Source organism: Papio anubis, chromosome 4 (assembly GCF_008728515.1).
Source record: "Papio anubis isolate 15944 chromosome 4, Panubis1.0, whole genome shotgun sequence".
NCBI classification, from domain to species: Eukaryota; Metazoa; Chordata; class Mammalia; order Primates; family Cercopithecidae; genus Papio; species Papio anubis.
Genome location: NC_044979.1, coordinates 71,746,321 through 71,772,372, shown reverse-complemented (window position 1 = coordinate 71,772,372; position 26,052 = coordinate 71,746,321). Strand labels below are relative to the sequence as shown.

The window sequence follows — 26,052 nt, the reverse complement described above, 5'->3', positions numbered from 1 at the left end:
GGAGAATGATCTGATAGGATCAGGTTTACGCTTCTAAGGGTTCAGTCTAGACAGAGAGTACAAGATGGATTTGAGGACTGAGATCAGTGGGGAAAGGCTAGGTAATGGTACATGTGAGGAAGGAGAAAATGGACCAGACCCGCTACAGTGGGAGCCTCAGAGGTGTAGGAATTGTATTTTAAAAGACACGACTTTACTGAGGAGCCCAGAACAAGACTTGAGTAAATGAAGGAAAGGAAAGACTCAATATTGTAAAGGTATCTGTTATCCCCAAATCAATTTATCAATTTTTAAAAATCATTGAAAATACTAAAAGGATTTTTGGAAGGTGTGGGCACTCAATAAAATGATTCTAAAGTCAGTCCATAATCATAACATATAAGAATATCCAGAAAAGCCAGGCACGATGGTGCACACCTGTAGTCCCACCTACTTGGCAGGCTGAGGTGAGAAAATAACTTGAGGCCAGGAATTTGAGGCCAACCTGGATAACATAGTGAGACCAGCCTCTAAAAATAAATAAATACACATTTTTGTTTTCAAAAAATATTCAGGAATGTTTTAAAATGAGTGAAGAGAGAAAACTTTCCTTGCAGATATTAAAATTTAAGCATTTAATAATTAAAGGAGAGAGGTACTCTAAACAGAGCCAGAGACAAAAGAACAAAAGTCCAGGAAATAACTTCAAGTAATTTAGAACATAGAAATAGTGGCATTTCAAATTGGTGGGTAATTTAATGACTGCTTAAACCCTTTTGCTAATCATAGAATATAAATAAAAATAGAATAATATAGAACCATTAAAACTTAAGCTGTAGATTTATATTGCCAATAGATCTACATGCACATGAGTTCAGTATACAGTGTGATGTGAAAAAGACAGCTACAAAATTGTATGCATTTGCATTCCATTTATAAAACAGAGACTAGCCATTTGCATGAGCATAATGTAGTTGGCAAAAATGGGATGAGGTTAAAGAAGTCAAAGTTCTGAAGCTACTATTAGCTGGGCATCCTAGGGATGTTGGAGTCCTGCAGGAAGAGTTGAACGTGGGGTAGACAGGATGAGCCATAGTCCCTGAGGAACATAGAGAGTTGACAGTAAATAATAGTGATGGCGAAGGCGATATTGTAAACATTAATGGAAGGAGGTACACACCTCAAAGAGAAAAGGATAACCACCTGAAAGAGATAATTGCCAATAAGAAAGGAATGTTGGTACAGGCCCCACTGGGTCTGTACCTCACCCTGGGGTGAATCATGGTGGCTATAAATGAAAGATAATGTTCATAGCATATTTAAATTAATATAGTTTTAATTAAGTTAGATTTGTTAGAATAATTTTCAGCTGCAAATTACAGAACACTCAATGAAAAGCGGATCCAGATAAAGGCATTATTATATCCATAACTACAAGGCTGGAGGCAGGCAGCCCTAAAGTTGATGCAGCTATTCATTGATGTCATCAAAGACCCAGACTCTTCCCCTGTTTACACTCTGGCCTTTTATGTGTACAGATGATGTTTCAAGATGGTTGCTACAGCTGCAAGTTGACCCTCCAAAGCGGTAGCATTCAGCATAAGACATGGGTTAGTAATGGGAGATGAGGAAATACAGCAGAGAGCATTCTACTTTTCACTGTCTAGCCAATTTGCCCATAGAGGACTGGGTGTCATGTTTATCCCTGGATCAATTCCTAGCGAAAGGAAATGTGATTGCCTTCATTGGCCTGGACCAGGTCAGGTCTTCATGGCTGACAACCAACGTGTCTTCTATATCACACAAATAATTATCTGTTCTACTCTTGTGGAAAACCAGCTTCTCGAAGCATTACCTCATTTGAAGAGGAAGGAAATACAGAGTGAGGGGAAAATTCTCAAAAGAGGGAATTGAGAGGAAGAATGTAGAAAGATAAGAAGGTATTTTCTCCAACTGCAGCCATTAGAAAGCTTATTAAAATTTCTTCATCTTTTTTTGAGAGCTGTCGCCCAGGCTGGGGTGCAGTGGTGCAATCACAGCTCACTGCAGCCCTGAGCTCCCAGGCTCAAGTGATCTTCCCACCTAGGCCTCCCTAGTAGGCGGGCGACAGGCGTGAGCCACCATGCCCAACTAATTTTTTGTTATTTGTAGAGACAGGATCTCCCTATGTTGCCCAGGCTGGTCTCAAACTCCTGGGCTCGAGTGATCCTCCCACCTCAGCCACCCAAAGTGCTAGGATTATAGGTGTGGGTCACCACACCTGGCCTAAAATTCATTATAGAAAAGTATGTGTTGAAATGGGGAAATATTCACAGCACATTGTAAAATGTTTTTTAAAGCCTCACAAAACAATGTGTATGGAATGATAGCCACTTGGGTCATTACCCAACAACCCAGGCACTTGGGCTTCATGTTTTCTTACTCCTTTACCCAGTGCTGATTTTTATCTCCTGCCCTGAAGAAATTATGTTTAGCATTGCATATTTGTAGTTTCAGTTCCTGATGATTTTCCACAGTGGGTTAATAATAGCCATTATGATGAGGTAATGATTTATTCTTTCATATTGTTCATTTAAGTCATTACATTGTTCCTCAAACACCAACGTTTTCAGGCTTGGTGGAAATGACTTATTACCTTTTTTTTTTAATTTCCAGTTAGTTGAGACTGATTCTTTACCTTTTCAGCATTATCATCACTTCCAGGAATGAATAAAAAATGGGTTCTGTTAGTTCTCATTTCAGAATACATATTTGATTATTAAAATTTACATGCAATGCCACTTTATTACACTTTTATCCACCTGCCTAGAAGTGGTAAAAATTAGAAGCCAGTGTTTCCATTTAGGGCCCATGCCGTTGTTTCTCCTGAGGGGCCTCGAGGTGATGTGTGCCTAACTCATCATGCACAGTGGCAAAGAGATGGGCACTATGGCACTTCTGGACTATGTTCTGCTGTGGAACAAAGCTCATGTGTGACTCTTTTAGCTTGCCAGTTAATGGCTTGCTTTGAATTCACCCATTACAACTTTCCAGGTGATCTGGAAGTTTTAAGGAATTCTCTTGAACCTTCCTCTTGCTTTCTCAGAATTTGTTTGTCTTGTTCTTTGTGATTTTGGATGAAGCATTCTTTGGGTCCTCCTGAGGACCACAGTGAGAAGTAGGAGAGACCTGTTTATAAACAAACTTTGAAGCTCACTGTTCATTGCTCATTGAGAATTGACCAATGAAAACTTGACAGGAGTTTTGAAATAGAGTAGAAGCTGTGTACATACAGCAAGCTTGATGTGGGGACCTGCAGTGTGGATTCTCCTGAAATGCAGACAAAAGTGTGTGGAATCTCCAAGGAGTGAATGAAGCCACTTGGCTAACCCTCTAGGACCTTAACACAATGCTGTCAGTCACTATTTCATTGCTTAGGCAGCAATATTATACCACATTTTATGGGAGAACTATGGTTTTAAAATATGCTGGGAATAGATCCAGCAATTCCACTTCTGAGTAGATATCCAAAAAAATTGAAAGCAGAGTCACAAAGAGATCATTCTATACCCGTGTTCATAGCAGCATTATTCACAGCAGCCAAAAAGTGGAAACTACTGAGGTGCCCATCCATGGAAGACCAGATAAGCAAAATGTCATATATACATACAATGGAATATTATTTAGCCTTAAAGAGGAAGGAAATTATGACACACACCACAACACGAATGAACCTTGAAGGCACTATGTTAACCGAGGTGAGACACTCACAAAAACACAAATCCAGTGTGATTCCACATGTATGAGGTATATAGAGTTGTCAGATTCATAGAAACAGAAAATAGAATGGTGGCTGTCAGGGACTGAAGAGAGGGGAACATGGGGAGACATGTGAGAGAAGAAGTTATATGCAGGCTCAGGTGACCTTTCCCTCTGTTGTAACGCTCACCTTAATTCAACATGTTCTTATTGGTTTAGTGTTTAAAAACCTTTGTTATATGTGATATATTTTAGGCTGTGGCCTCCTCTAACACCCTTCATAGGAAACAGACAAACCACTATGGAGAGATTTCTGTGAAAACTTGAATAACAAATTTGAAAAGACTGAGGTTTACAGAGTATAAGGAGAAAAATAGATTACCTTTGCCTACCAAATTGGGTATGTCCTGTTTTTAATTTTTTTTTTTTTTTTTTTTTTTTTTTTTTTGAGACGGAGTCTCGCTGTGTCTCCCAGGCTGGAGTGCAGTGGCGTGATCTCGGCTCACTGCAAGCTCCGCCTCCCGGGTTCACGCCATTCTCCCGCCTCAGCCTCCCAAGTAGCTGAGACTACAGGCGCCCGCCACCACACCCGGCTAGTTTTTTGTATTTTTAGTAGAGACGGGGTTTCAACATGTTAGCCAGGATAGTCTCGATCTCCTGACCTCGTGATCCACCCGCCTCGGCCTCCCAAAGTGCTGGGATTACAGGCTTGAGCCACCGTGCCCGGCCTCTTAATTTTTAAATAAATAAACTATTGATGTACATTTTTGGTGCTAAAACTTTGAGGATGTGAATATATCACTAGATATATCCCTATATCCAGAATTGTCTATTTAAAGTTGTCCTTCTGTGACTTATTTTATGATATGATTTGGGTGTTTTTAGTGTATTTTAGAACTAACCATGCTTTTTTGTGATGAGAAAATAAGGCCCAGGCTAGGTGCAGTGGCTCACACCTGTATTTGCAGCACTTTGGGAGGCCAAGGTGGAAGGATTGATGGCTCAAGGCCAGGAATTCAAGACCAGGCTGGGCAACATAGCAAGACCCTGTCTGTACAAAAGTTTAAAAAGTGACCAGGCATGGTAACACACACCTGTAGTCCCAGCTACTCGGGAGTATTGTTTGAACGTAGGAATTCGAGGTTTCAGTGAGCTATGATGGCACCACTGCACTCCAGCCTGGGTGGCAGAGTGAGACCCCATCTCTAAAAAGAAAAGAAAAAGAAAAGAAGGCCCCATGATCAACCTTTCCCATTAGAAAAGCCTGAAGTAGTTTTTTAGTTTGCTTGTTTGTCTTGATTTTAAATAAGAGGATTAGAGCTCTAGAACACCTGAGAGAAACAATTACAAGACTTCAAGGATTTCTTGTATTCAGAAAGGTCCAGAGTCTTTTTAGGGGCATTGCCAAGATAAAGCCCCACCTAAGATCTCTCAGAGCCAGACTTCATTCCACAATGGTGTCCTGTTGAAACATGCTTGCAAGTCCCATGTTTTCGAAAGATAGAGTGAGGGTCCCAAGTGACTGTTTATCATAGGTATGACTAAATGTTCAAACCTTTTATACCAGACTGTGACGTATAACATAAAAAGGGAAACTTTCAAACCTGCGTTTAACTGAAAGAGCCTTAATTGGTGGTATCTGTAGTTTCATTGCATTGCATCACTAGGGTTACCGTGAAATATTTGAGTCATATATGGGACAGAATAATTTAGATTAAAATCTTGAGGAGCTCATTTAAGAGTATGTCTCACGATACTATAAATTGAGATAAAACAGATAATAAGCTTAAGTAGAGAATCCTTTGAAATGTCTTGGATCAAAACACTTCTTGTGATTCTGTAGGAAAGGTGTTTTTCCTTACCTCATTTAATTCATTTAATGTTGTAATTTGTTTATTTATATCATCCTCTGGAATTGGTACTATATCTTATGATTATCTGGGACCAGAGTTCCTGACGTAGCTGAATGTATTTCGCCTTTGAAATTAGGTATTGCAATAAAGGATGGCTAAAGACTGAGAGGGGTTCCCCAGTCACGCTTATTACAGGTTCATAATGCCCAACAACCTAACTCGTGACCGAATTACTGAAGGTCATGAGATGTTTGGCAGATTTTGTTTTTTAAGTCATTAATTCAGTGTTCATTTGGTTCAGAATTTCAGTTCTATCTTGATATTGGAGATTTAAAAGAAAAACCATTTGCTAAACAAAAAAAAAAAATTTAAGTAGCCTAATAAAATCTAAAGAATGGTCATTCTTTTGTAGAACCAACTTACATCTATAGGCATCATGCACCTGGAATCAATGTTAGCGCAGTCACGTGGATTCATACTGCCTAACCCATGCTTTGGTATGACATTAGCAAGCCCTTTTAATCTACTCTACCTTTAAAGAAAGGAGAACTAGACCTATAGTACAAGTGCCAAAGTAACACAACTAAAACTGAATAATAATTATTATGGCATATCCCAGGGAGAAAAACAATGCGGCTATTAAAAATCTCATTGTATAAAAAAAAGTCATGGCTGGGCGCAATGGCTCAAGCCTGTAATCTCAGCACTTTGGGAGGCCGAGACAGGCAGATCACGAGGTCAGGGGATCGAGACCATCCTGGCTAACATGGTGAAACCCCGTCTCTACTAATAAATACAAAAAAAACTAGCCGGGTGAGGTGGCGGGTGCCTGTAGTCCCAGCTACTCAGGAGGCTGAGGCAGGAGAATGGCATAAACCCAGGAGGCAGAGCTTGCAGCGAGCTGAGATCCGGCCACTACACTCCAGCCTGGGCAACAGAGCAAGACTCTGTCTCAAAAAAAAAAAAAAAAAAGTCATATTGCACAATTTTATTAAAGTGGCATAATATTGATAATGAATTGTTACATGTTTTTAAAAGAGCCACAAAATAATGTGTACACAATAATAACCATTTTTACTTAAATATACTTATACATCCAAATATAATAAAATACGTAATTTTTTAAAGACAGACTAAAAAGACACAAAAAAAGTGATACTAACAGTGGAGTGTTGTCTGTTCTCCAGGTAGTGGAAATTTTTAGTGATTTTTCTTGTTCTCTGGATTTTCAAAACATTTTATTAGTTTCTGCATTAAGCATGCATCTATACATCTTAGCAATTTTATAATTAAGAAAAATATAGTATGTGCTGTAACACAAATAAAAGCAATGTACATGTTTTTAAATTTGTGTACTGCTAATTGGCTGCTAAAGTTGTTTGAACACTGCAGCATGAACCAAACAGATTTATTCTTTATACTGTTTTAAATGAGTGACACTTAACTATATAGAGGCTAAAGATGATGAGCCAGCATGACATTACTTTAGGTTAGTCGTGCTTTTTAAAATTCAGTGCTTACAAGTTGTGTGCATGTGTTTCCAATAAAGACTTATTTGCCAAAATGTTCCTTGAACATTTTGTGCTACATTTTCACACTCCCGTTTATTCATTGCAACTTATTGGACCTGCAGTGTTTCTCAAGTCTTGAAGGGTTTTCCCTCCCCAGTGCAGTCTTCTCCAGGGTTTTGGGAAGCTTAGAAGGTAACCCCTGCCAGTTCAGAATATTCACTCAGGAGGATCTCAAAAATGATTCTAGGTCACTGCATACCTCCTCTAAGTGCTTTGTTCACACTGACCTTGTAGCAGTGGTCATGTTTTCTTTTAGTTGTTTGAGAATCTGTCTCTCCCAGAAATCAGGACACTTATCTTGGCAATAATCATCCTAATAATTACTGTTTGTCAAATGCTTACCATATGCCAGAAACTGCGCAAGCACTTGGCATACATTACTTCATTTAGCCCCCCTCATAGCAGGAAAAGTAATCACTACTTTCTCCACTTTATAAAAGGAAAAACTAAGGCTTTGGTTTTGAATAAGCTAGAATATAAAGACAGAACTCCCAACTCTAAAGGAAGAACCAAAACCATAAACCAGTAACCAAATATACCATTCTCCATGAGAGGATTCAGTGGTCCGGCCAATGATAAGTGTATCCTCAGCTGCTTGCAGCTCTGAAATCCATGATGGTGCCCAGTCATTTTCAAACCCTTGTATTAACAGAACAGCTCCATCCTCCCTGGTATACACCATTCTCATAATATTTGGATCCGGGGAGTAGGTCACTCTTAATTACCACAAATTTCAGAGGATTATGACATCATGGCCAATGTCTTACTTCCTGAGTATTAAATCTTGTATACGTTTGTATTAGTACTAAAATTAGAAAAAGATCTGATATTGGTTTATATCCTGAATGATCCCCCCTCCATACTGGTTAATAATAACAGTAATAAGAGCTGCCATTTACTGAATATTAACTATGGTGCTAAGTGCTTTACAATGATCCTGTGATAAAGTGGGTTTTGTTACTTTCCCATTTACAGACAGGGAAACTAAGACTTAGAAGGTTAAATGGCTTGCCTTATTTTACATATTCATTTGTTCATTGATTTGATAAAGGAATACCCTGAAGCTTTGAATCGAGATTTTCCAGACCCTAGTTGAAATCAAGACTCTGTTAATACTCTAAAAGAGTTGATAAAGACTGGGCCTGGTGGCTCACGCCTGTAATCCCAGCACTTTGGGAGGCTGAGGCAAGAGAATAGCTTGAGCCCAGGAGTTTGAGACCAGCCTGGGCAACATAGTGAGACCCTATCTCTACAAAAACTAAAAAAATTAGCCTAGCATGGTGGTGCGCACCTGTGGTCCCAGCTACTTGGGAGGCTGAGGCAGGAGGATATCTTGATCCCAGGAAGTCAAGGCTGCAACTACACTCCAGCCTGGGCAACAGAGCAAGATCCTGTCTAAAACAAAACAAAACAAAACAAAACAAAAAAAACAGTTAATCAGCACTCTCTTGCTAGTATGACTTTGGGCTAATTAGTAGCCTACATCTGTGTATCAGTTTCTTGACCTGTAAAATGGTGTAATGATATTATTTACCTAAATGTTGTGGTGTGAATTAAATTATTTACTAAGAGGACAAAGCTTAGAATAGTGCTTGATACGTAGTGAGTGTTTAGTACTAAGTGCTATAAAATAATAATCACCATTAATAACATTATTATTCACTGGATTTTAATTGTTGAAATGACACATTAAACAATAGAGAAGCAAATGTGTCCCTTCACAACCTCCTCCTCCCACTCCCCAGCAAGAGCCACTGAAACCAGTTTGGCAGATATCCTTCCAGAACATTTCCCATTCCATCAAAAACTATTTTAAAATTGTATTTTCATTAGTAAAATACAGGTTGAGAGTGAAATTTCTTGCAGTGTTCTTGAAAGTGTGGGAGTGGAAAGGCAGGGAGACAGATTCACTCATTCAGCCAATACCTATCAAATGCGTGCTGTATGCCAAGCAACCACAAAATGCTAAGGGTTTGGTGGCCAGCATAGCAAATGCTCAGCTTCCTTTTTGAGTGTTTATTGATTTTCTTTTTTTAATTTTAATAGGATATGATGTTTCAGCTTCTCCGAGGTCTGGACTTTCTTCATTCACACCGAGTAGTGCATCGCGATCTAAAACCACAGAACATTCTGGTGACCAGCAGCGGACAAATAAAACTCGCTGACTTCGGCCTTGCCCGCATCTATAGTTTCCAGATGGCTCTAACCTCAGTGGTGAGTGAGAGAGTGCTGTCCTTTTATTAAACGTATTTTTCCTCTTTTGAATGACAGTCTGTCCCCCTTCCATGTCCCTAATGTTACTACTGCCCATGTAGTTGGTGGATAGACTGTCTTTGCCCTTTTTCATATGGCAGTGGGTAGGCAGAAGGCATTCTGTTTACAGCTACAGTCACATCCAGCCTGGGCTAGTTGTGGACAGGATCCATTGCAGAAATAGCCTGTTGCATCTTAGCCACTGGACAGGAATCGGTTACAAGTTTCCAAATGCTTTCTGCCATAACCACTGTTTTCAGAGCTATATGCACAATGCCTAGGGAACACACGGCTCAAGGTCAGGGAAGAAAGACCACGAGCAACATTGACCTGTCTGCGGCATCCTGGTTTGAGAAACAGAGTGCCTACACAAGTGTGTTAAAGCACTCGTCTGAAGCTGTGGTGCCAGTTGTAAAGAAGAAATCAAATTCACAGTGAATTTGGATAATATATGAATGTATAGCACGGCCATTCCAGGTAAAGGTTCATATAACCCTAAATAGAAAGAGCGAACCCAACGGCCCTATTTGGCAAAAAATAACAGTTATGATATCCTGTTTCTTTTTGCCATTCAGATGCAAAACCATAAGAGCTATTGACATTGGTTAGCTTCTATTTCTCCTTATAGTTCGTTATTTCTCAGATGGATTTTTGTGAAATTCTGCGCCCCAAATAAAAAAAGAGCAGCCTGGAAATAGGTATTAATATCCTTCTCTTTGAAAGACCTATTTTGCATACAGTAAATTCATGCCTTACATACAGTAAATTAAATAAATGATATATAGCAAATTAAGTCTTAAGAAAAAGAATTTTTAAAAAAATCTTTGTATATTCAAAGAAAAAAGAAAAAGAATCCATACTGTCCATCTTTAGCCTTCAAGTGGTTCTCACATCAGGGACACCGTGGCCCTGTTGTTAAGGAATGATTGGCAGCATCTTTGGTCATTCTGCACAGCAAAAAATTGTTTCCTAAATTTCAGTAATACTATGGCTGATAAGTAGAAATTCAAGAGAGGAGTTGGAAATTCTCTGAGCCAGATAACTTGCCTTAGGAAAAAATCCAATTTATTAAAGTGTTCCCCAACCCCTGCCCCCAATCAAAATAGGGGGTGCTACCACCTAGACACGTAAGACTAGTTACTTTCCAAACATTATAGACTTTTCCTAGGGCATCCGAACTTTTGGTGCAGAGAATTCCTTGGAAAATGTTGCCATTGTTATAAGATAAATCCTACTTGTTTCCTCTTTTCCCAGCATATACTATTGCTTTAGAGGAGAAATGGCACAAGTTGACGTTTCAAAGATAGGTCTCAACTTTGAGCAGGGTCAAGCAAGCCCTTGTATTCTTACGTAATCACACCAGAAAGGGCTGAGTCTGTGTATTTCCCCAGTGGGAAGGGTGAGGTAGGCTTCGAGTTTCCCTAGGAAGTTGTTGCGCATGTTGTTTTGGGGCCCTGGGGAGAAGCTTGAATAGGCTTTGTGATCCAGAGAGTCATCAGGGAAGTAAATGGAAGGAACTTGTCTCCTTGGGTACATTAATTGAAGGAAGGATGAGCTGTAACTGAGATGGACACTTTTATTTTAATCCCCCTAAATGGGCACTAATAACCATAAATAAAAACAGGAAATCCAGTTGGTTTGTGTTTGATTTCTTTTTTTTTCTTATTAAATTTGAGGAATAATAGCCCAGCTTGTGCGTAACATCAATTAACATTCCATTCTTGCTGAAAGTTGATATGTTCAAACAGGAAAATGTAGACAAATTATTTCATAGAGTAAAAGGAGTAAGGCAGTCATAAATACACAATTTTTCAGTATCTAGCTTATGCTGCATGCTTTATATTTCCTATAGTGACATAAGTGAAATATATTAGCAGCTGAGAAGGACACTAAAACAAATTCAGACTTTATTTGAAAGAGTGACAGTTGGAATTTAATGGCAGTAATAAAGGGTGTGTTCCTACGGGGTACTACATTTTAAAATTTCCCCACTCTTTTGTATTTTTCTACTTAAAGGAACTATCCATTTAATATAGTAATGCGTCGATTTATATATACATGGTGACATATAAAAACCTGGAATCATAGTTTTTTAGACTGAAGTGGTATATATTTTTAGTGTCTCTTGAAGAGAAAAAGACTACACTCCCCTTCCTGGAAATACACATTTTTTAGGGGGTTATGTCATACAGGAACTGAGAATCAACTTGATTTGTGGAATGTTAAAGGAATTACAAGTTAACTGATTCGAAACTGACATCTTAAAACTATGAGAAATGCTAGTATTTTACTTATCTTTCAAAGCCTGACTCCAGGGCTACCTTTTCTAGTATCCCTTTCAGAAATTAATTTCTCTTTCCTCTCTCAGTGTTTCCAGAGTTATATATATATATATAGTTTTTGTTTTTGAGACAGAGTTTCACTCTGTTGCCAAGGCTGGAGTGCAGTAGCCCTATCTCGGCTCACTGCAACCTCTGCCCGCCGGGTTCAAGTGATTCTCGTGTCTCAGCCTCCCAAGTAGCTGGGATTACAGGCCACCCCAGGCTAATTTTTGTATTTTTAGTAGAGACAGGGTTTTGCCATGTTGACCAGGCTGGTTTCGAACTCCTGACTTCAAGTGAACCGTCCACCTCGGCCTCCCAAAGTGCTGGGATTACGGGCATAAGCCACCGCGCCCAGCCCATAGTACTGTTTTCTGTCTTATTTTTAGTTATTTGGGAATTTTATTTATCAGGCTATAAGTTCCTCAAAGGCAGATGCTCATCTTATTCAGCCCTAACACACAGTGCCTTGTATATTTTGATAGGCATTCAGGAAATATTTTTCAGTGAATCAATTGACAAATGCTGACTTGCAGATATAAGCAGTTGAGTCATAACAAGAATAGGGAAGGAGTTATGTTATACATTTAATGGTCTTATTTGATGTGTGTCAATATTCCTCATAGCTAGCTGGTAATACTAAGCTGAAGGACTTACTCCATATACCTTAAAATGGCTGAGTCCATTTTGCACATTAGTCCTGATTGATTTATTGGCAGCACATATCTGTGTTCAAAATCATGAAAGCTATTAATACATGCTGTAGCTCAATCTCAAGTTAGGAGTGAAAAGTTGACACAAATGCAAGTTCACAGTTTGTATATTGTTTTTATCATGATCCTTTCTACTGCCTCATGAACACATTGCGTGTATGAATTGAACTTCCTGTCCTGAACAAAAAGCTGTAGAGATAGAGGAATGTAGCATTATTATAATTCTACTTATTTGAAGACTTTCTTTAGCCCCTTATGTTTTGGGATTAAAGCAAGTTTTAGAAGAGGAGTCGTATTCTTCTAAAATAATTAACATCCTCTAAATGAAAAAATGAGTGAGTTACTAGACAACTTTTGCTATCTATGTTAATATATATGTATTTACATGATAAATGATATTTCTGTTTGAACAATTACAAAAGCTTGTATTTTAGCTTCTTTCTGAAAACTTCAAAATGTTCTTACATATAGAACTTCGAGGGATCAGTTAGCAGTATTTCTTTTCATTTTAAGTTCATGATCACCTGATAGATCCTGAACTACTACTGCTCCTTAATTTCTGAGCCAGTATGCTGTATGCCAGTATTCAAGACAAGGCATCTTTTGGATTAATTGAGAAATTAGTTGTTCGGGACAGGTAAGCTTTCGAGGCATCTTAAGGTATAATCCTTTATATTCTGATCTTTATTATTTTATTTTTCTAGTGAAAACAATTTTATTGTTAAGAAACACAAGTTTCATAAGTAGAATATACTTCATATGTTGGCCTTTGGTAGAAATTAATTTGGGACAGTAGCCTGGACCGTAGTTGTAGCTGTAGGTGGTATGTAACATTGGGCCGAATGACTTATCTTGTTCTCATCTGATAAATTGAGGACTAATCAAAGAGTTAAATGTCCTTTGGATGCCTAACTTTGCCAGGCTGCCTCCAACATGACATTCAGGTGTCTTTATGGGGTATTGGGTGCTTGCTGTTCAATATAGTATCTTGTATACACATGTACCCATACAGAGTATTATACCTATTTATTTAAAGGTTGTAGAATTAAGATGTGGATGGTAGCAGTGTTTGCCTTAATCCTAGGCAAGAGAGGCCCCTGGCCTGGATCTCATGCTTTAGAGAAGCCTACACTGGCCCTACTCCAGCCTTGTCTCCCTTCATGGAGCACACAACCCAGGGTGCCAAGGAAGCATGTCCCTTGAGACCTCCATCCCCACCCCATACCACACACAGGACATTGCAATTCCCTGACTAAATGGGAATGGCGTGGGCTCATCCTTCCTCCTAATAGAGATTTTGCCACTTGTGTGTTCACTCCTAAGCCTAGGAACAGCTGTTTGCAGCATATGGGCAAAGCTCGAGCTTGCAAACTGGAGTGTCCATAAGCATGTGTGTGAGGCCCCTTGTGGTTCAAAGAAGGAGTTGGAAATGTGAACAGAAGTGGGGCCTGTTATACTTAGCACCTGGCATGGGTTATTTTTATCAGAAAAGTTTCTCTGAAACCATGAAAAATTAACTTCTCTGACCTCTATAGAACTATTACATTTGTTCTCATTGGAAAACCAATGAGAACAGGTTACAGGGAGGTTCTTTCCATTGCACATAGCTGATAGGTCAGAATCATGACACATGCAGTTGTATAATGTCTGTGGCAAAAGTGTTTCAAGAATATACACATGTTCGGTGCAATGACTGTTGTGACTAGCTGAAATTATATTTAGAGTCATTCTGAAGTCAACATTTCTAAGTCCTTCTCATGTGAAATGTGCATGGTGCAACTCATTTTTGTCAAGATAAGGGAAATAGAGACCAGCCACTCAGCCAGCAATTTCAGTTCTACCTGACCGTGCACCCGGGTCTGACATGTCTTAGAGCAGAGCCAGGAACATCACCAGCAGCCCTAGTGAGGGCTCTGATAGTCATGAAGCACTGTGACCAGCAAGCTCAGGAAGGGAGCAGTCTTGGTCTTCCCATTTATGATGCAAAATCTTTTTTTTTTTCTAAACCTAATCATACAGCTTGAGGGTGATATTGTTGCCATTGGATTTGGTGTTCTTGGAACTCTTTATCAACCATTTCATTTTGAAAGTGGGGAAAACTGCCATTCAAACAGGCAGTGTGACCAGATTAAGTCTGAATTTACCAAATAGACTGTAAATGGCTTGGAGAATTCTAATGTTTATATTCTGGCTCTGGCCCACTATCCCCACTCCTCTTTTCTCTGTACCAAAAATTCAGTACCTGAGAGGGTATCAAACTGTGTTCTGTGGAACTCTCAGATTCTACAAAGGGTATTTAGAGGTTCCACAAATGTTTAGGAGTCCATTTTTTAAAAACGTATTTTAAGTCTTGTTAAAATGGTAAAACCAAAAACAGACAACTAGCTCATGCCACATTTTGACAACAGTGAGAAACTCTGGGTCATGAACTGGTGCCTCCTGGTTTTCTTTTTTTATGTAGACCTCAATAAAACTTTTGCCACACTGTGCACCTGAATGTCTTATAAAAGTATCATTGCTTAGGAAAAATTAAGCATTCTCTTGATTCAGTCCTATCTGTGTCCTCTCCCTTAAAATCACCCAAGTCCATAACTGCAACAGCACATTCATTGTGCCGCTCTCACTGTACATGGTACTACTTTAAGGACCACCCAAGCCATGCCAGTATTGATGTTTTTATACCACATGTGATTGCCAATACCCAGGCAGTTAGAGCCAGTCACTCCCCAGGACAGCCATCATAAAGTCATCCATGAGTAGAAAGAAGTGTACCCTAATATGAGATCATTCTTTTTGGTACCTCAGTATCTTCACCTCCTGAGATGAAGTCCAAAATTGACCTGCCTTCAATCAATTTCTTCTTTGCACTGAACAGTCTTAGAGTGGCCTGTCATTGTATTTTTGGGGCCTTTATACAATCATTTAATGCTATTCATGAAGTTAACATTTTTCCTTCAAATGCCTGTGCCTAATCCACCCACATAGTTAAGAGAAAAATTCCTCTTTGTACCATAATGGAAGAGTGGGAATATGTTCCCATCTTTTTAGTGACTTAATAAAATTCTCACTAAGTGAATTATATTCTCTTTCTCCAAGGATCTTTTTTTCCATATTACCTTCACTAATAAAAGATAGGCATGTTCTGAAAACACCCTTTATTCCATAGAAATTACAAAAAGACAACAAGTAAATGTTAAGCTTGAGAAGACTTTTATTCGACAGCTGTACAAAGTACAAAACTTCATTTTGGAAAATATTTTTAAATCTGTATTGATAAGATTCCCAATATTGCTTTATTTGAGATCATTAACTTATTTAAATACCACAAGTATTACAAAAATTGCCAGGGAAAGCATCAGGAAGAATAGCTAATGATTGCTGGACTTGATATCTAGGTGATGGGATGATCTGTGTAGCCGACCACCATGGCACACATTTACCTATGTAACAAACCTGTACATCCTGCATGTGTACCCTGGAACTTAAAGTTGAAGCAAAAAAAATTACTTACATCCCCTTCTTATGCCTCTGATGATACTCCTTCCTTACTCTGACCTCAGTGTTGATAGCATTTAGTAACACTAATGGAACCTCATGGATTCAGAAACTTCTTAATAAGCCTAGGGGAGAAAATCAATGAAATGGAGTTGTGGCTTTCAGTCAACAAATAATTACTGATCGCTTTCTATGTGCCAGACGCTCAGTGAAGCTGAGCGATGATGGTAAATGGAAATGGACAAGGTCCGTGCTCTCAGAGAGCTTACAAGCAAGATGGAGAGATAGATCTGAATCAGTCACACAAAGAAATGTCTAGTTAGAAACAGAGGTAAATGCAATAAAGGAAAGGGATATGGTTTTATGAGGCCATATGATAAGGCTCCAGAACCTGCCTAGGCTAAGGGCTAGGGAAGCCCTCCCTCCTCACCCAGGTCAAAATGTGGGATGCTTAAAAAGGTCACCAGCATCCTCCTCTTCAACGCACCTGGATGTGGGCCCTGTGAATGTGCGCGTCATGCAATTTGTGCTTGGGGTGTGTGTGTGTATGTGTGTGTTTGGAATAACTCATTTCACGGCACCCAGTTTGGCACCACCAAGTGACAAAGTGAAGCAGGACCAGAGATCGGAGAACAATGTCATCTTTTACAGGAGAAAATAAATTGTTTATGCTTGTTTCCTCTTCGTGCGTGTTGTATTTACTATGGAGACCTGGCAGGGTTTGTGCCTCGGCTTGGGCAGCCGAGTAGCTCCCACAGAAGCCTCCAAAAGCTGCCAGTGCATACTGAATAAATCAAACCAAGAACATTACATGAGTATAATGGAAAAAACCAAAGCCCTGTCGCCTCGACACCTCAGCGAAAGTGCAGGACACACCTCTGAAGCAGGAAGGGCTCCTGTGACTCCTTCCCCGCTCAACATCTTGTCATGACACAACCAGGTCTGTTTTGTTAAAACATCCAGTTGCCAGTACATATTTCATAGTTAACAATGGAGTGTTTGTGCTGGTTTCGTTTTCACTTTCACCAGTGAGGGAAGTGGAACACAATGGGGGCAGTACACAGAGCTGGGAACAGGACACGTTTTCTTTAGGATTCCCAGGGCTGGGTACATGGAAAATGCCAGAGCCAAAACAAACATGAAAACCCATCCAGATTCTCCATTGCGCATTCTCGGTGGTAATAAAACACATTTGAGTTACCATCTGATAGGTTAACTCTGCCTCCGCGGTGAAGGCAAATATCGATGACCACTGTGAGAATTTCTGCCATATAGAAAGAGAATGTATTCCATACTGCACAGAAAGCTGCTGTTGGTGCGTGTGCATGCGTGTGGGTATCTAATTGCACCAAGTGGATTTGTGAAGTAAATCAAATGACTTACTTCCTTGTTTATAAAAGATAGTCATTCATTTGACTCACCTAATTCTACTCCTTCATAAATGGTCACTGTTGTGAATTAGTTCTGGACAAAAACAGTTCAACTGTAATGCTACTGCCTGGAGGATGTTTTACTCGGAGAAAGAGCCAGAAGTTCCTTGCTTTCTTCCTACGTTTGTTCCGCCAGCATCTACCAGGGTATGATACAGAGAGAGTCTGGTTGTCCGTCTTTCTCTTTCTTTTCTTTTCCTTTTCTTTTCTTCTTTTTCTTTCCTTTTCCTTCCTTTCTTTTTTTCTTTCCTTCCTTCCTTCCTTCCCTCCCTCCCTCCCTCTCTCCCTCGCTCCCTTCCTTCCTTCCTTCCCTTTCCTTTCTCCTTCCCCTTTCCGTTTACTTTCCCCTTTCCTTTCCTTTTCTCTCTTCTCCTCTCCTTTCCTTGACCAGGTCTTTCTGTGTTGTCCAGGCTAGAGTGCAGTGGCACAGTCATAGCTCACTGCAGCCTCCAACTCCTGGGCTCAAGCCATCTTCCTGCCTCAGCCTCCCAAGTAGTAGGACTGCAGGTGCACACCAACACCACCATGTCCAGCTACCTTCTTTTTTTTTTTTAGAGATGGGGTCCCATTTTGTTGCCCAGGCTGATCTCAAACTCCTGACCTCAAGCAATCCTTCTGTCTTAGCCTCCCAAAGTGCTGAGATTACAGACATGAGCTACCATGCCTGGGCCTGTTTTTCATATAGACACCCTATATGATGCCATTCAAAATCTCAAAAGCCTGAGGCCAAATTGGATATAAAGACCAAGCATTTTCTTAAGATTAATGAGACCATATGCTTCAGAAAGGTTTTGTAAGCAAAGGGCTTCTCAGGGATCCAGAAGATGAAAAAACATTTTGCCTCCTACATTTAACATTTTGGGGAATATGCCTCTGGGCTAGTTTAGGGGCTTGTCTGAAGAGTTCTATTTAATGATATAATTCCATCTCCCCTAAATTTGCTTAACTCAACGTGTTATGTTCATACTCAAAGGAGTATGAGACATGGTCCTTGGAATTGAATATAAAGCAACATTTCAATAACTTGGATTTTTGTCTCCTCTTTAATTCTTTGGACATGTGAGCTGCTTGTATTTTAGAGCTGTCACTGCTTCTTTGTAAGGAAAGGAGAGGTGATGATATCTTTATTTTGCTTGGGCTTTGATAATATCATAGTGTAAGTTTCTGAGTCAAGATAATGTTTCTCAAATTCTGTAACATTGGCCGTATCCATTTTTATTCACTCAGTCCAAATAATATGTTATGTATTTTAGCATTTCCCACAGTGCCTTCCTTGCACGAGGTGGGCACTTGAGTAGATGGTGAATGAATGAATGAATCCTTATGATTCTCCAGTGCCTAGAGAATGAATTGCAGCTCTACAGCATGGCATACAAAGTTTTTTGCGGTTCAGCTCCAACCTACCTTTCTGTCCTTCCATCACTTCTGCCCAGAGTGGTAAGCACATAACATAAGCACATATTCTTTATCAGTTTTTCACTATTCTTTGAACTTAATTGCTTTCACAACATCCTGCTTTTACAAATAAATCAATGAATGGATTTCCTACTCTGCATTCTCCATGTTACTGCTTGTGTCATTGTATCATCAATTATAAGCATCTAAAAAATTTTTTAAAATTTGTTTTAGACACAACTTTTCAGCTAATCTTCCCAATTGCCTGCGTCACTCCTTGATAATAACTTGAGCTCTGAGGGAGTAACATTTACACTTTGAATGTCTGTCTGGGCAGTCATTCATAACCTTCAGATAATTATTGTGCTTCATCCCTCTTTTTTCGAGATCACAAACCTTGCCAGATCTCCTGACTTGTGCACTTAGGTGTTCTGTATGTTATGCTTTTATTTTAAAACTAAGATCTCTTGGGATCTTTGGAGAAACCATAGTGTCCCAAGAACGGGTTGAAAATGTCTGCATTGTAGTTTCCGTTAGTCATTTTATCTAGTCCATTTGGGTCCTTGAGAAGATTAAATTTGTGTCCTTGTTATCTGTATAGGTCTCTCCAAAAGTTGAGCTCAGACTTTTATATGATTACCTTGTAGTGCTGGATTTTCTGTTGCATTTATTGACTTAAATATTGCTAATCTTCCCAATGCATTTCTAAATGAGTCTTTTGGCTGCTGAACCATTCCTCTTATTGCTTCTGCTTTCTGCTTTCCTCCTTTCTAGAGATTGAAACCCAGGGTGAGTGACATTGTTGCACCCAGCATCTATCTAGAAGGATACTGATGATTTTTAAATCCTTCATAAATTTGAATGTTGAACTTTACTGTTGGCTGTGGAGGAATAATCTACCTTCAAATCTCAGGGAAACATCCAAAAGAGAAAAGGGGAAAGCATAGGAAAATTTACTTTAGTGCTGCTCATATATTTATTTTGAAGGCTGGCAGAATCTAAAAATGGGGCTGTAAATTTAACAGCTCAACCATAAAAACCCCAAAATGAGGGAGAAAAAGCTCTACTACTTCAGGTTTGGATACTGATATAAAGTTACAAGATTTGTTTTCCTCTTCTGTCTTAAATTCTTTTTAAAAATTTTCTAGCGCTGTCCTTCCCTTTCTTTTCCCCATTTCTATATTTATTAATTATTTTTTTAAAGGTTACCAATGCTTTGAAATGTATGGAAGTGTTTTATAAATACATGACTGGCATATTTCAGTTGATAGATTTCATAGTGATGTTAAATACTATCTGCACCTTATGTAACGCTGGGTGATTTCAGTGAGGTAGGGACTGCACATGGTATCAGTTCTTGTGGGAAAATATGCTTCAGTGGCTTACTGGCACTGGTTTTGGAATGTGGCATTTAAAAGTACCTTTTTACAGTGGGAAAGAATTCTGTCAAGAATAAACAGTCTGACCTTGTTAAATGGGCCAAAGTCTGTCTGTAACCTAGTTCCAGAAAACTAGCTTTTACTAGTTTAGAAAAAGCAGATTAGAAAAAGAAAAAAAAAAACTGCAAAACTTTTATAAAGTAAAGCATTTAAAAGTTACTATCAAGAATGTGAAATAAATACCTAAAATGATGGTCTTCACATATATTCATGAGAATGTCCTTACCTGCCTGTAAAATCCCATTTTTCCAGAATGGATGAAAGATCAAGACTACAGTTAGTAAGAAAAGCAGATTTTCTTTTTCCTGGAAAGACAAGACTGGCATATAGAAGGGAACTGTGGGAGCAGTGATACAACATGGACCACCGTGGGAAACAAGCAGGCTTAGGGAGGTGAAGGAGTGAAAATTACCAGTGACTCCCCATTGCCCACACACTCAAGTCTGTATACTCTGAACTCTGGAATGCGGCAATCAACTGTTCCTAACCTTTCTCACCATTCTTGCTTTCCCACCCACACCAAACCCATCTCCACACACCCTATGATCTTGCCATCCAGACCTTTTTGCTCCTTGAAAAATCATGCCATTAGATTTTATGCTTCCATGTCATTAAACATTCTCTCTGCTTAGATTGCCTTTCCCATTCCCAGCCTAACAATCTCCTACTCATTCTTCAAGACTCAGATGCCACCTCTGAAGTCTGCCCAACTCCCCAGGATAAAGTTAGGTACCTACCCGCCCATGCACTTTTGATTTACCTGTAGTTCTCATATGGTAGTATCCCCATTTGTTTGACTTCTGTCTTCTATTTTTAAAAGATTAACATTGCAAAATAGCCATTTCAGCACTTTAGGTAACAACACACAGGCACACGGGAGCTGCTCAGTGAGTGTTTATAGAGTATATGTGGGTGGTGAAATAAGAGGTTTCTGAGTAGAGGAGGTAGAGGAGGACTGAGGTTGGGAAGGGATGCTGTTCTCTAAATATTGACTTCCCTGAAAGGTGCCATTGTGGCTTGTGTCTGCGTCCATCTTGAAATTTAAACACCAAGAATTAAACTTATTTGTTAGCCACTTTCACTGCTAAAATCTTGTGTTTATATTTAGATGATATTCTGGAAAACCAAAGTTACTGCTTTTACACAAATGCATGACTAGTCAGCTGGTTGGATATTGTCAAGAGTGCACAAGATCTCAGTGATACTGGTTCTTTTTTTTTTTTTTTTTTACTTCTTTTTTAAGTTTGAGGACTTAAAACAAATTGATTTGGTATTTAAAGGTATATTTCTTCAGCTTTCAGTACAGAGAAAAAGAGTAAATGGAAGCTTAATCAGTGATACTTGTTCTAATCACAACCACTTTTAATGTTAAATGACTAATTTATCAATATTAATTTAAGTCAGGAAACATTTTTAGTGGAGTTATAATAGAAACCAAATCTTGGGTTCAAAAAATCAATATAGCTTTAATAAAACTACATAAATGTTTTAAAAAATCAAATATGTAAAATCAAGTAATTTGCATATGGGCTTTGGCAAAGTTTTTCAAAAGCTGCCCATGCATTTAAAATATGATTTACTGGATTAAGATGCATTTTAAAAGACTTTCCAGGATTATGTATATTATATAAAACTACTTACACTATCTGGCCACTGTAGTTTTTACTTGAAATACATTCAAAAATATTGTATTAGGAAAAGCCACAAATAGCCCATCGTGAATTGTAAAGTGTTAATGTCATCTGGGCACAGTGGCCTACACCTGTAATCCTAGCACTTTGGGAGGCCGAAGCAGGCAGATCATGAGGTCAGGAGTTCGAGAGCAGCCTGGCCAATATGGTGAAACCCTGTCTCTACTGAAAAAAATAGAAAAATTAGCCAGGCATGGTGACGTGTTCCTCTAGTCCCAGCTACAGGCTGGGGCAGGTAGGCTGAGGCAGGAGAAATGCTTAAACCCAGAAGACAGAGGTTGCAGTGAGCCAAGATCACACCACTGCACTCCAACCTGGGCAACAGAGCGAGACTCCGTCTTAAATAAATAAATAAATAAATAAATAAATAAATAGGATTAATGTCTAGAGAAAAAAGAAACTCACATGTTCTTATACCCAAACAAACTGTCCACTGTCATGCCTTTTATTGGCAAGTAGATGTTAAAAATGTAGCACAACATTAAAGATTTTGACAAGACTAAATAGTCCATTTAAAGTAAGAAAAGCTTTCAAGAGCGACCTTAGCAATTTTTCACGAGTTGAAATAAAATCTTGTCTTTATCTTTTCTTTGTATTTATTATTCTATCTTTATTTCTGTAAGGACTTCTTGGTTTTAGGATGTAGGGCTGAAAAACTGCATTTAAAGGTCATGTTGCTGTTACTGTATGCACAGTACAATTTGTATTTTCCATCAGCTTCTTTGTCATTTGTAATTTTTGTATTCCTGTTTTTAAAGGCATCAAATTTTTTCAATAGTTGATAATATTTTAGAAAAATAAGATATTCATCAGTTGCTTTATTTTTAATTCACATGTATTTACTCGGTAATTTTGTTTTTAGAAATTTGATCTCAGGAGACAATTTTTTAGAGAGAAATAGCCCCATTTATAAGATGGAGTTCACCAATTCCAGTGACATTTTTTGCAGGTTCTTCCACATTCCCTTTGTAGCATTTGTATATGCAAGTCCCCACTCCCTTAACTCTCACGGTTCTTTCTTCAGTTTTTTTATCTGCATTCTTTGTTCATTGCTAAAATTATTTTAAAATTTGAACATTCCACCAGTGTGGTGGCTAACGCATGTAATTCCACCACTTTGGAAAGCTGAGGCAGGCAGATTGCTTGCACCCAGGAGTTTGAGACCAACCTGGGCAACATGATAAAACCTTGTCTCTACAAAAAATTAAAAAATTGGCCAGGCATGGTGGCATGTGCCTGTAGTCCCAGCTACTTGCGAGGCTGAGGTGGGAGGATCACTTGAGCCCAAGAGGTGGAGGTTGCAGTGAGCTGAGATCACACCACTGCACTCTAGCCTGGCTGACAGATAGACACTCTGTCTTAAAAAAAAAAAAAAAAAAAAAAAAAAAAAAGGCGGGGGGGGCGGAATTTGAACATTCCAGATAGGTAAAAAAATGAAAAGGGAAAATCCTCAACAATTCTTCCTTCCAGAGAAAAAGCCACCATTAACAGTCTGGTAAATGAACTTTTTATACTTTTTTCTACTTGTATACAACCCTCAGTATGGGTGTGCATGAGTGTGGATGTGGGTGTGCCTATAATAGTATACATACAGGTTTTCTGTTTGTTTGGGATTTCTTGTTTACTTGTTTCCATTTATTTATCCTAGGCATTTTTCCATATCTAACATATATTAGCCTGGTATCCTTTTTCTTACTTTCACTGTGTAAATTTACATAATATTTTTTACCCAGCCTCCCAGGATGAACACTTGGGTGGTTTCTCATTTTTTGGCTGCAGTGAACATCTTTGGGCTTATGTTTTTTTTGCTGAAATACTAATATTTTTGTAGGATAATGATTTAAGAAATGGCACTACCAGGACAAAGGACAAAGAATGCACATTCAAAAATTTGATAATGCCAAATTGTTCTCCAAAAGGGTTTCAGCTCCCACTCCCACACTCCTTAACTGAAAGTGAGAGAGCTCACTGCTTTGTCTCTCCTGAGTGCCTCTGGCCATTGCCTTTGCTGGTGCTTTCTGCTCCTCCTGTCCTCTAATAAAGCATCCAGCAAGCTCTGACTTCAGCCCTTTCTGTGTCTGACTCAGGTCCATGACTGTAACTTTCATCTCTGTGTAGAGGTGTCCAAGTCATCTGTCTGCCCGGGGTCTCCTCTGAGTATCAGCCCTCATCCCTACTTTTCCCCACCTCTCTATCTGGCGTTCCATGGCAATAGAAACAGATCATAACAAAAAGATTGCTCATCAGCTTCTCCTTTCCTAGGCAATTCTGCTTTGCTCTCCTTTGTTTAACTTCACTAGTAATCACCAAAGCTGGAATCTTCAGATTTTTTTCTGGACCCATTTATAGCATCATGTATTTAGTTACAAGTACAGAATATCCAATCAAAGTGTCTTGAATAATAATAATTTTTAAATCTGATATAAGAAGTCTGGAGATAGATAATTCTACAATTGGTGCTATTGCTTGATGGTAACATCTTGGTTCTGATAACCAAATATTGGGAAAATTCCATTCCTCCTTCTTTGGTTAGTTGATTGTGTCATCCCTCAGGGCCTCAAGATGGCTGCCACAACTTCAAAAGCATTATATCTCGTACAACAGTATTCTAAGCAGTAGATAAAGAAGCAGGGGCCAAAAAGGGTTTTATTGTCTCTTTAATCAGGGAAGACCATCTTTTCCAAAAGCTCTTTTCAAACTTCCACTTTAGGTTTCATCACTTATAATTGAATCCCATACCTACCCATTGACCAATTAGTTTGTAGATAAGCATATCGCTACCCAAAAGAAAATCAGGTTATGCTAGCCAGGAAAGCAGGGGATGGCTCTTGGGTGAACAACGAATGTACAGGCCCTTCATTAATCTAGAGATACACCCTCACCAAGGCAGCAGGGCCACTGTATAGGTAGGAACATGTGCTGTTGGTTTCTTTCAGAGGCGCACTGATATATTCACCAATCTCTAATAAAATGTTTTATAAAGTACAGTGCTTTTTTCCTTACACGCTCCACATATGTTGAAAGCAGAAAGCTTTAGAGTTTCATGGAAATGTTGATTAAACTAAGAATGAATGCTTACCACACCCACCAGGACGATGATTCCTTAGATTCCTTGATAATAGCAATCAGCAAACACTTTTTGAGTATGAGCCATCTACCAGCAATCATCAGGTAACATTCTTCCCCTGCAAATTCAGGAAGCTAAGGATTGCTTTTAAAAACAGTGAGGCAGTAAGAAAAATTATGTTAAACTAAGAACTTTTAAAAAGATATGAATTTCATTAATATTATTTATGTAATTTATATTACTTAAATAGTATGTTCATTATTAATATATTAATATGATTAAAAGTAATATTCAGTATTTGGATGTATACATAAAATACATATATGTATATATGTGTATGTTCTTTTAGTTACATATATGTATATGCAAATCTGAAGTTGCCTCTACAACTCTTACCTAGCCAGATAAACTCTGGTGAATCTAGTAGACAATCATTGTTAGATCTAGGAGAGTCAGGGAAGGCTTCACAGGGGAGCTAATTTTTGAGGCAGGCTTACAAGTGAGGAGGAGTTTACCTGGCAAAGCACAGGGAAAGGTGTGTTCTAGGTATGGGGTTGAGAAATAGCAGCTCATGTTCACACACACAGTGGCAAAGCAGCAAGAAGTATGTGGGTTGTTGAGCAGGGTGCTTTAAAACCTTTTTTACCCTTAAAAAAAAAAAAAAACAAAACCGGCCTACTACAATGTGATGAACGGATTGGTAGAGAGGATTTGGTGTGAATTAAGAAACTGATGGCAGGGAAACCAGCATGGAGGCTGTTTTAGGAAAGATGTGTGATGAGGGACTACATGAGAGCAAGAATGAGATGGGACAGAAATTGGAGGCTGTTAAATGTAGATCCAGAGAAAAGCAGGGGAAAACATGTTCATATCAAAATCTCATATGAAATTTACTTTGAGATAAATAAGAAATAAAAATATATTTATTTAAATCAAATAAGTATCTCTGGTCATAACTGCCTTCATAATGTACTGTTGTGCATGCGTCCTGACACATGCTCAGAACATAGTAGCCACTACTGATGTAATCACTACTATTTTTACTGGCAGTGGTATTGAATATGTATAGTAATTTCTCCTGGTATGATTAACATTTTCATTCAAAAT

General features: G+C 38.8%; 1 protein-coding gene across 4 annotated transcripts in view; it reads left to right on the top strand.

Moving 5' to 3' along the window:
- CDK6 (cyclin dependent kinase 6) overlaps window positions 1-26,052 on the top strand; it is a 235,517-nt gene that overhangs the window by 103,423 nt on the left and 106,042 nt on the right. For all 4 annotated transcript variants that reach the window (XM_003896329.5, XM_017956965.3, XM_003896328.5 and 1 more), the window contains one exon: window positions 9,188-9,355. In XM_003896329.5, coding sequence (XP_003896378.2) covers window positions 9,188-9,355 — 168 coding nt within the window. The remainder of the gene's footprint in view (window positions 1-9,187; window positions 9,356-26,052) is intronic.